This window comes from Eptatretus burgeri, chromosome 3, assembly GCF_056783735.1.
Source record: "Eptatretus burgeri isolate ZD-2024b chromosome 3, Ebu_testis_v1, whole genome shotgun sequence".
Classification (NCBI taxonomy): Eukaryota; Metazoa; Chordata; class Myxini; order Myxiniformes; family Myxinidae; genus Eptatretus; species Eptatretus burgeri.
In genome coordinates, this window is record NC_140963.1 from 122,040,536 (window position 1) to 122,053,229 (window position 12,694).

The following is a 12,694-nucleotide window of genomic DNA, read 5'->3' on the forward strand; positions in this document are numbered from 1 at the left end:
GTTTACCCGTTCCAGAATATCAGGGCGGGAGTTGTCGTGTTGTTCTTTTTGTTTGTAGAGGAGGGTCGTCCTTCTGGAGAATGTGGCTCCTATGGCGGTGTTTGTTGAGATGGCGTGTTTGTTGAGATGTCATGGTTGGCACTGTGGTGGGGAAGGCGTGGTTGCTGAGATGCTGTTGTGGTGGTAGAGGTGGCGTGGTTGTAGTGGTGTCGTTGAAGAGATGCTGTTTGTTTGAAATAAAAGATAGAACAGAATAACGGCTAACTCAAAGATGCACAGCCTGGCACACAAATAATTCCCTTTATACATCGGTGGGGAAATCTAACCTGGACACACACTTCTCGACATAACTGATCTTCAGGGAACCTGAATGGTGTTCTGTGAATTTCCACAACCGTAACAATATTTTGTGTGTCATCCATGCATACCAGTGGTTGCCTGGTTATCTAGCCGCTACCAGGTGAGCGCCCAGGGGTATTGCCAGTATTCTTTTTTTTTTTTTTAACTCGCCTATATCCACCACAAGGCTCCACGAAAAAAATATTCAACAAATGGTGATTCACATTTTGTTACCCTCACTGGAGGAGAGGGTATAGCATTTGGGTCAGTTTGTTTGTTTGTTTGTTTGTTTGTCTGTTTGCCTGCTTGCTTGTTACTTGGCGAAATCTTCAATTTTGTCAAGTATGTTGGTCTGTTCCGTTTGTTGGTTTGTTTGTTTGTTTGTCCGGTCGTCTACAGCCCAAACGACTGGACCAGTCGTTCTTAAATTTTTACACCTGATAGGCAATCCAACTGAGACGGTCCGCGTCCAAACCCCGTCTTAATCGGACTAAACGTCACGACGTGACGTCACACAACGTGAAAACACATTTTTGGACATAACTCGGTAACCGGAAGTCGTAGCGACTTCCTGTTGACGCCAAAACAAACTTCAATGGAATATCTAAATGTTTTAAAATGCATGTCAGTACAAATTATGCACAGTTTTCGCAAGCGTATGACGTCAAAGTTTTTAGCTATTGGCGTGATTTAAAAAAAATTCTATTCGTTCTACAGGTCACAATTCTTCACCGATTTGGATGAAATTTTAACAGCTGATATAAATCCACAGTGCAAAAGGATATGTGACTTTTGGTGATGTTCAAGGTCAGGATCTGGATTCTGCATCACTTTATATTATCGCCCATTATAAACCAATGGGGAATTTTGTGAATTACACATGGCTATTTCTCAAACAGTTTTGCACTTATTATATTGAAACTTACACTGTTAATGTGTGCATGGAATATTAAAATGTGTACAAAGTTTGATCGAAATTAACCCAAGGTCAAGGTCAGGGTCAACCAAAACATGAAATACACACATATAAAATACATATTTTTGTTTTACAACATATTTCAAACCTGAAAACGGGATCGTAAAGCTGGTTGAAAAGCAATGTTCCTAGATATTTTCAAATATTTTCTACGATCAGAATGAAGGCAACAAGCACTGATGATAAGTTGTTGAATGTCACATGGTGGCTTTAAATGAGTTTTGAAAATTTTCAATCTGCTGCAGTTACCATGACAACGCACGCCTGATAATTGTTATTTGTGACGTCGCGTCATTTTATTAACGTACGAACAAATAAACACCACACATTCCATGACATTACAGCTTGGACCACCACACGGAAAGGTCAACTAATTCGCCAAGTGTCATGTTAAGCACGATTTTTCATTTGTTTGTTTGTCAGTTTGTTTGTTTGCACAGAACTTTTGTGTTTTTCTCTGCAAACATTTTTCAGATTGAGACGAAATTTTCACTATGGGTGTGAGTACTCATGTAGAATGTTGTAATTATAATTATGACATCATAGGTTATGTGGTGTGGAAGCCATGTTGGAAAAAAGGAAAACTTTGGAAGCTGTATCTCTGAAACCACACAAAGGAAAAAATTGAAATTTGGCACATGGCAAGTACTCCACATGTGGAGTAAGTGTGATTTGTATATTATGTCAGAGGTGCCTTTGTTATGACGACATTATTACATGTATAGAACGCTACATCTGATCAGTATGAAAATTTTTGAGGATTGTATAGGGATAAATTGGTCCACAAAAAAAATTGATGTGGTCATTGGTCACGTGGTTCGACAGCCATGTTGTTGTTTTTTTGTTATCTTCAAAAATCTATGAAATGGCTGAACAGATTGAGGCAAAATTTTACATCTATGACCGCCTATCCATGAGGAACAAAACATTCACACATATGACGTCATAGGTCATATAGTTTGACAGCCATATTGGAGTTACACGAAAACCTATAAAAATCTTCTTCTCCAGAATGGCTGGACAAATCGATGGGAAACTTCATGGAAATGTTCCCCAATCCTTGGGGACACCAAACGATTCACAAATAATTAATGTCACATGGTCTGGCCATATTGGATTGAGTGAATTTTTTGAAATTTATTTCACTTGAACTGCTTCATCAATCGATGTGAAACATTATGATTATGATCAAGTGGTGATGGGGAATATATATATATATATATATATATATATATATATATATATATATATATATATATATATATATATATATATACATATAATATATATACAAATAATATATATATATCTATATACATAAAAAAAATATATATATGTATATATATATATATATATATATATATATATATATATATATACATATATATATATATATATTTTTTTTTAATTTCAACATGGTCAGACGCATTGTCTGGCAGGCAGAATTATTTAAATTTTTTGATCTGGGTTATTTTTTATTTTATTTTCTTTGTAATATCACTCACTTGGCTGTGCCTGGATGGGGTGGAGGAATCACAGCTGAAACCTGAATCCTATCCAGGTTCCTCCTCATGACTCCATCTTTGCTTTTTGCTTGTTTGGGTTCTCTCTGATGAGCGCCGTACCTATTCATCATACATGATGACTCCAATGCAGTACTGTACCTATTTGGTCTTCCATTTGAATTGAATTTATTTTAATCCCATTCTGAATTCAATTGAATAATAATAATAATAATAATAATAATAATAATAATAATAATAATAAACGTCATGGGTTAGGGTCATGTGTCCGATAAAAGTGGGGTTGCATCAAAGCGGGGCATCTTGGTACCCGGTCATCACTGCCAGCACTTATAAAGTGGCAGTTCTAGTTATGTCTATTATTAATTACGTAGCACACGAGTACACAAACACCCCACAAAATACACAACACAAACACCACACAACACACCACACAAAACAAGTTCTGGTGTGGGTCTGCAATCTCTGATTGCTCTTTTTCATGTGACTCTCTATATTGTTGTACTTGCTAGACTTTCATATTGACATTTTGTTTGTGCATTTTTGTTATATTAATTTACTTTATTTTGTTGGCTTCAGCATGTGAACAGAACGTGAAACTTATTGTTTATGCTTTCCCTAAAAATTGGTCTTTTGTGATGGATGTTCTTTCCTGTCGAAGTGCATATTCTTTACTTTAAATAAATGTGCGATGGAATTTTTAGTGCGATTTCTTGGAAATTTGCATTGAAGAATCAGAATGTATTTAGTTGACTATTGCTCACGATTACCCACACCACCACCACCACCACCACCACCACCACCACCACCACCACACACTGACATCTTTTTCCAGCCCATCAAATTTTCATTTTGTTTACCCATTTGTGGTTTTTCTGTGTAAATATTTCTTACTATTGATTACATCCAAAATGAGTTTTTGTTGAAAGTTGATACAAATTTTAATGTTCGTACAACTCGATCTTTTCGTGCTCTTGTGCAGAGACACAGACCACACATAGAGTGATCAAGATATGACATTTTGTGATAGATAAGTCACACTATCAAAACAATATAGTGTGGTAAACAGCTAGTATTTGAGAATAAACAGAGATGGAAAATGTTTTCGAACCAATTATGTTAATCTCTTTTGTATACAGCGTCATGGAATTAAGACTTACACAATAACTGAAGGAAGTGAAGTCGCCTTCAAATGCAGGAAAGGTACCAGTGGACCGAACCTAATCCACACCTGCACAGATCGTGTTATCTACCTCCCTTCTTGTGATGCACGTGAGTGTCTCCTTTGAACCTCTCACTCCTTGCAGTTGTGAGCGTATCTTCAAAATATTTCTGTTAGTTGACAATGATGTGTAACATTTTTGAAATATTACATTCATTTAATTTCAGTGTAATGTGTTGGAATTATTCTTCACAGGTTTATATTCTCTGAGCAATCTATTCTGCTCTCATTGTATCTCTGAAACTGTGAAAGAACAATTGGGTTTTTTATCCCCACGCTTTTTTGGAAAAAACCTGCGGGTTATTGTAATTGGCTCCAGCCGTCCATCTGTCAGTCCGTCTCATTTTTTTCCTCCTAAATGGTTGCACAGAAATTCAACAAACTTGACAGTTATGATCACCACATGGAAAGAAGGTGCAAGAGCAGTATCATTTTGGCCCCACTCCCTGCGTCAGGGTCAAAAGATCAAATCTCGAAAATGTAATTACGAGCACTTTTTTAAACATTTTTTGTTTATTTAAAAATATATACATGCTCATGGACGAGCTTTGAGACATAAAAATGCAAACACAACACACCACAACAAAGGGAACAGCAGGAGAAAGGGGAAAACACCAACACCATGGTGGAGGGAGAAAGTAGACGGAGACAGACAAATGAGGGATGCAGGTAACGATGAGGCTCAAGGGGGAACGAAAAGGGTGGACAATATGGATAAATAAGCAAAATTTTTGGGAGGGGTGCGGAGTGGTCTAATGGATGTAGAAAACATCATGATTTTGGATGGGGGGGGGGTGACTTGAGATAGTTGTGAACAGCTGTGTTGAAGACCTGGAGGGAAGAACGAGATTGAGAGAGCATGGAAGGTGGTTACAAAATAAAGTAAAGAAAGAGTATTTGAAAAAAAGAGGAATAAATGAGTGGAGGTGAGCAGTGATTCTGGATTAAGGCAGTTTCATGATGAAGGGGTTTCTGGTGGACTGTGTGCGTTCTGCAGATATCTTAGATTGGGAATGAAGATTGCGAATAATATGTGGCCGAGAACACTGCCTTGTGGTCGTCCAGCTTTGACACGGAGAGCAGAACAAAGGGTTCCGTCGAGGGCCACATGTTGGCTACGAGAGTGGAGGAAGTCAGTAATACAAGAGTGGAGTTGGCCTTGGATTGCATAGGGCATAGGCAAACAGTTTGGAGAGCAGGGCAGGATGCCAGACTTTATCAAAAGATATGTCCAGAGAGACGGCACTGATCTCATGTCTGATATTGAATGCCTCCATCCATTGTTGGGAGAGTAGAAGCAGCATGTCCAAGGTAGAGTGACCAGGTGTGAATCTGAATTGATGATTTGAGATGATGAGGCTGTTAGAGAAAAGGAATGATTTTTTTGTCAACTACGATGAAGGATTCCATGAGGTTTGAATCCGAGTTGTCAACTGTGATGATGTATTCCTTCTCACAAGTGGAGTCAGCTGTGGTACCATTTGAATTGAGAGAAGGGATGGAAGGTGAGCATATACTATATACAGACTTGGCAAGGTGTCTTCAGGATTTAGAGGAAGGAGACAAGTTTAAACTTTCATTCTTGAGATTGGAAGATCTTCTCCTGAGGGGAGACGCTTATTCCAGGCATAATGGAATGATCTGAGGTTGTCTTCAGTTGGATTTGCCTTCCAGGAAAAGAATTCAAGTTGTTTGAAAGCAATAGCCTCACCACGAGATTCATAGTATCAAAACTGGAAGGATGGGTAAGATAACTGAAGAAGAGATGGGATGAGTCTGTGCATACAAGAGAGCAGGCCTCTGTGGAAGATTTCCCACCCTCAATTAATATGAGCATCGTTGGATATAGGAGTCCAGTCCTGAAGTGTGATGACTGCTTCCAGTCCCTGCCATTTTCCTTGAGTGCACTCAAGTTTTCTTGAGTTTACCAGTTTGCTTTGCCGGACTCACCAGTGCAGAGGATGTTCTTTGAGAATGGCCAGAGAGACGTTGACCTTCACGAGCACATGACCAGAAGAGCCAATTTGGGCAGAAGATGAGCAAGATACATTGGCGGGGAAGTTGGTCATCACCAAATCCAGGAGTAGTCGAGGGAAGATTTGCCATTGGGCGACATCCAGGTGGGAAAGTTCATAGATTTAGTCAGTCCCTTGGAGTCACAGAAGTCCTTTGCAGAAGTGCCATGGCTGGGGAGGTACCAACACCCAGCCAAATAGCATGGGGGCAACTGTGGTCACCACGTATGAGGAAGAGAGAGTTGGGATGAGTGATTAAAAGTTGGTCCATGTCATCTGAGAGAGGGATGTAGATGGAGTCATCACTTTTGGATGGACGGTATAACACACAGACAAAAATGAGGTGAGAACGGAGGGAAGTCGCAACCAGAGGTACTCCTGGGGTTTGGGAGGTGTGAGAGCAGTACATGGAGAGTGAGAAATTTAGTTTTTGATGTAAAGCACGATGGCGCTGCCAGAATGGGGTTCAGGTTGATCAAACCAGAGGAGACACTTTAGCCAGGGAGAGACACTAAGGAGTCCGGGACATCTTGTGGGAGGAAGAATTCATTTAAGCAGATAATGTCCGGATTATCGACAGCAGCCTGGATTGAGAGAACTGTCAGGTTGGAACAGAGGCCTCGGAAATTTGAGGTCCACACCGTTTGAGACGGGGGGGGGTGGGGGAGGAGCTGCTGATTGGATGTAAGGATGTGGAAAGGAGAAAGGAGAAGGTGTCAGGGAAACCCCTGGGGGGGGGTGGGGGAGGGATGTGTGGGAGAGTCAGGGTTGAAACTGGGAGGGGAAGGGCTGTGTGAAGTTGAGAGGGGGCTGGACGAGTTTGAAGTTGAGAAGGGGCAGGACGAGGAGGAGGCAGAAGGGGGGGGTGGGGGTGTGGGCGGGGGTGATCGTACTGACATGGAGGGATTTGACACCATGAATGGACGTGAATAGGAAATGTTTGTCGTGTGCACACAGCCTTTGCAAAATTGACGCCTCAGGATTCCTCGATTGGATAACATGCGACAGGCTTTATGGGTGTGATGGTGGGGATAACCTGTAACAGGCTTCATGGGCATGGTTGTCGTGATTTTTTTTTTTTGGTTGAAGGCATGGAGGAAAATTTGGCTGCAAGTGAAAGAGGAGGCTGGGTGAACTGAGCATTTAGGGGTGAGGAGGTTTTTGGAAATACACTAAGCCTTGTCAAAGAGAAAATGAAGAGATTTTGATGAAGAAGAAGAATGAATGGGTTGTTCATGATGGAGCAATCAGCAGAGTAAGGCACTTGAAGATACATGTTTTGGAACTGTTTTGTAAATATATATTCTTAAATGTCTTGAGGTTTTACAGAAGGGAAATGTTTCACTAAATTAGGGGATATTGCAAATAAGGTATAGGAAAGTGAGAGTGGAGTTTGGAAAAAAAAAATGTTGTGTTGTTGTGAGTTGGGGTTTCACAGAATGTTTGTTTTTTCCAGGCAAAAAGGAGAGATATTTTGTTTGAATGTTTCCCTGATCAGTCATCACCGATCACTCTGTTATCAATGATCAAGAATTTCTCAATGAAACGTCGTATGTGCAGTAAACGTTGGGGGATGCATGAAATACAGTATGTTACGATTTATGGGATTTGACCTCAGGGTTCATGCCCCTGGGGATAGGGATTTTGGATTCACAGGGGTCAAAAGGGAAAACGTTTTTAAACTCAAAATTTGATATTGGCTAATTCCTGGTGGAACTTTTTGCAATCTTTCAACTTTGCTTTTGGTGGGAAGCATGGGGATTTGAGATGGCGTGCCATCGACTTCACTCTAGTTTATTTAAATTTGTGACCCACTCAAATTCTGTATAAAATACACTACGGTGTTTATCCTTCCTTTGATAATAAGTCAATTTGATATTTTTCATTTGTCTTTTTCAGTCGGCATTTTTATGATTCAGACATACCTTGTTTGAACATCTTTGTTTCCTCATTGTTTTCACAAAACTATTTGTGTATGTTGAGCCTTTCAGTGTCAAATTAATGTATCAGCCTGTTTTAGTTCTCCATCTGTACTGACTGATGACAATGCGACCATTTGTATTGGATTGGAGGGGGGAGGAGGAGGGCGGTGGGGTGTGAGGGTTGAAAGGCTAAAAAGAAGGAACTTCAACTGATGCACATGATTGGTGAGAGCAGGTAGTAAAACAATATATAATTGAGACAATACACAGGAAAGGAAAATTCTTAAAATACTCGATACCAACATAAGGAGTTAAATGTTTCAGCCCATTACCTGGAGTGGTTTATACCTTCTTTGGGACGATTTGCATTAAAAAAAGAGATTGAACGGCACTCGGTGGAATGCCTACCTTCACCAAGCTGAACAGTTTACGTTTTGTTTCCCACTAATAGGCCAGATCTGGATCTGGACCTGAGCCCAAATCAATTAAATTCGTCCTTGTCACACACCCAACCGGTCTACCAAATTTTGTGTGCATCTGTCCACAACGTTTTGAGATATCCTGCTTCGAGTTAAAACAGACAGACAGACAGGGGTGAAAATGTAACGTCCATCCACCTCTGGTGATAGAAGTAAAGAGGTGAAAATGAAGGGAATTGAAGAAGATGTTTGAGGTAATCAGTGGTGGAGAGAAAATAAATTCAGAGGTTTTTCAAGAAAATGTGCAGTAACAGGACCAGGGGCCAAAGCATAGGAGTAAAGAATAGGAGATTTTGATTGGTAATAAAGTCTATCATTTAGAGAGTTGTAAATGCATGGAATGGTCTCCCTGGAAAGGCAGTTGAAGCACAAACAATAAACTGTATAGGTTTAAACTGGAATTATATGAAGCATTGGGGATAGAGTAGTATGTGGACAATGATAGGATCAGTTAGAAGCTGAGGTATGGATGCATGATTATTTACATGGGTGCAGTGATTGTAATATCTGTAAGAGGTTCTCCTGAAAGACTGAATGTACTGTCTGTGTTTAAAAGTTTATTCTTCTCCTTAAAACTCCTCTTCTCCTCAAAAAACAAAAACAAACTGGAAAGCATCTGAAAATGTAAAGCCTATCTGCATTCACTTTGTATTCAGACTTCTTCTTTTTCTTCTGTTTGGTAAACATGACGAAAACAGCTAAAAAAATTTTTACGATTTTAGGTGACCTGACCTTTGACCTGTTGATGTGAAAAAAAGATAATTGGCTTCTAGCTTTTGGTTGGTGAACAAATTAATCGACCCAATATGCCAATTCTTTAAATTTCAGGTCACTTGGATGAAAATTGATGATTTTATGTGACGCTGAACTTTGACCTTTTGATCAAATTATTAATCTGTCTTCTCCATATTCACATAATATAGCTTTGTTGAAAATTTGATGACAAAAGTTAAAATGGTAAGGTTTCGGTCCAGACAGACACACAGACAGACGCACAAGCACATAGACACCCAGAATTGATTGCAAAAAAACCTGTCTTCCGCTGCACAAGCGATGACCAAACAAATGTACATACACCACATGGCCAAAGTATGCGGACACTTCTTCGAATTTTGGATTCGACTATTTCAGCCACACCCATTTCTGACAGGTGTATAAAATCATGCACACATCCATGCAATCTCCATAGACAAACATTGGCAGCATAATGGGCCGAACTGAAGAGCTCAGTGACTTCAATGTGGCACCGTCATAGGATGCCACCTTTCCAACACAAGGAAACACAAGGAAATCAGACACAGGTGGAAGCCATTCAGCCCATCATGCTGTCCCACATCAACACCACACTAATTTATCAAAACAAGATCAAAAGAAGAAAATGCAAATTATTTAAATTTTAATTTATTAACCTCTGCCATCGAAGATCAGAGGTTACTGTTTTCACCCCTTTCTGTTTGTTTGTTTGTTTGTTTGTGAACAGTATTACGGAAAAACTCCTCGACGGATTTCAACGAAACATTGTGGGGGTGTTAGGTATGGTCCAGGGATCATGCCATTAGATTTTGGACTTGGTCCCCCCCCCCCCCAAAAAAAGAAATTGTTGGAGAAAGAAAAAGGTTTTTTTTTGCATTTCTACATGTTTTAAGTGATTTCCACCCCCACCCCAAAAAATTGTTAGAGAAAAAAAACATTTTTTTTTGCATTTCTACATGTTTTAAGTGATTTCCACCCCCCTCCCCAAAAAAAAAATTATTCGAAAAAAAAATTTTTGCAACTTTTTTTTCAACAAAATTTCGATTTCTTTTTTTTGCATTTCTACATGTTTTAAGTGATTTCCAACCCCCCCCCCAAAAAAAAAATTGTTACCCCCCCCAAAAAAATTGTTAGAGAAATAAATTTTCTTTTTCATTTCTACATGTTTTAAGTGATTTCCAACCCCCCCCCACCCCCCAAAAAAAAAAGGTTGGAGAAAAGAACTAAAACTTTGTCAGCACTGTTGACATCATATTTAATGAATAAGATACAAGGTTCACTTGAGTGACCCAGCAGTATTGGCGGCGGAGGTTTTGCACTCTCCCGAGTGCTCCCCCTCTAGTTTTAATGTAGTGATTTTGTGTTTTTTTTTTGTTGTATTTTCTATGAACCTATGCCATCAAAGATCGGAGGTTACTGTTTTCACCCCTTTCTGTTTGTTTGTTTGTTTGTTTGTGAACAGTATTGCGGAAAAACTCCTCGACGGATTTCGACGAAACTTGGTGGGGGGATTAGGTATGGTCCAATGACCATGCCATTAGATTTTGGACTCGGTCCAAAATCCACTATGGCCGCTATGGCGGGCATTTTGAAAAAAATATTAGAATTTTTTTTTTTTGCATTTCTACATGTTTTAAGTGATTTCCAACCCCCCCCCCCCCAAAAAAAAATGTTGGAGAAAAGAACTATAACTCTGTCAGAACTGTTGATGTCATATTTAATGAATAAGATATAAGGTTCACTTGAGTGACCCAGCAGTATTGGCGGCGGAGGTTTTGCACTCTCCCGAGTGCTCCCCCTGTCGTTTCTATGTATATATATTTATATATATATATATATATATATATATATATATATATATATATATATATACATATATCTTCTTCTTCTTTCGGCTGCTCCCGTTAGGGGTCGCCACAGCGGATCATCCGTATGATCCGCATAGTGATTTGGCACATGTTTTACGCCGGATGCCCTTCCTGACACAACCCTGGTTGCCTCTTACGACACAGGGATATGGTACACCTATTTTAACCAGGGTATACACCGGCCCAGTATACTGGTACTCATTTCGCCGACCTCGGAAGGATGACAGGCGGAGTCAACCCCCTGGTGTATTAATTCAGTGGCTCAACGGGGCTTGAACTCAGGACCTTTTGTATCCCAAGCCGCTGCCCAAACCACTGCGCCAACACACCAGGCTCATATGTATGTGTATATATATATATATATATATATATAAAAAAATGTATATGTTTCGATATTGTTGCGGTTCTGGAAACCACATGCCTCCAAGGCGATGGCATCCAACATATAGCGGTCCCTAGACAGTTATTCCATTAATGTACGATTAAATAGTCCCTTTCCTTTTATCTAGCGGGACAACGGGACATGCGTTGCGGGGATCTCATAGGTAGGTTTGCTTGCATCACTAACTTCATTTCACCTCTACTTTTCTGCTTATTTTTGAGGTAAAATTGAATTTGTGTCCTTACGGAGGCCAACACTTGCAGCACATGCGCGGCTGGGGTAGGGCATAGAAAGGCCGCAACGGCACCACACGGGTATTGACAGCACAGAGCTCCTGTCCTCAAGCGATCCCTCACCCCAACTTTTGTGCAGTGTTATACAGTATGCTCGGCAGCTCGAAATTATCGACTCGAGCCTCTGATGATCTGGGATGAGATTGCTGGTTGCATTGAAAAGGCATATGAATGAATATCTCTTAAAGAGGCTGCACGGATGTGGTTTTGCACAACACAGAAACAAATGAACGACAACCACGCCACGTTGTGCACGATGTGGGCAGCACGTACTTGTCAACACATTTCTGGACGAATTATATCGATCGGAGATATATACATATGTACATATATTTGCATGTGTACATATATATATATATATATATATATATATATATATATATATATATATATATATATATATATATATATATATATATATGTGTGTGTGTGTATATATATGTGTGTGTGTATATGTATATATGTGTGTATATGTATATATATATGTGTGTATATGTATATATGTGTGTATATGTATATATGTGTGTATATGTATGTGTATATATATATATATATATATATATATATATATATATATATATATATATATATATATATATATATATATATATATATATATTGTTACTGGCCGGGGGGTCGGCCGCCAACCGACCGCTCTGAACGGAGCCGCAAGTCGAGTCGGCCCGACCGATCGCCCGGAATATAGATCACCGCCCGGATAACTCCGAGCGACAGGTCCTTGTACAAGAACCGAAATACGCCAATCGGCAGATCACGTGGGGTAGGGTCGATTGCCAATCTTCAATGTACCTAAATACTCACGTGATCCAACTACCGGCGTATTCCACCCTCGACGGAACTCGTACGGAACAAACCGCCGAGGCGAGCCTGTCCGTGCGCGATTCCGAGCGGCGTAATCGCC

General features: G+C 39.8%; 1 protein-coding gene across 1 annotated transcript in view; it reads left to right on the forward strand.

Annotated features, from left to right (window-relative positions):
- Positions 1–12,694, forward strand: part of LOC147030880 (complement factor H-like) — a 374,343-nt gene that overhangs the window by 287,632 nt on the left and 74,017 nt on the right. The window contains exon 25 of the mRNA XM_085875422.1: positions 3,978–4,110. Coding sequence (XP_085731548.1) covers positions 3,978–4,110 — 133 coding nt within the window. The remainder of the gene's footprint in view (positions 1–3,977; positions 4,111–12,694) is intronic.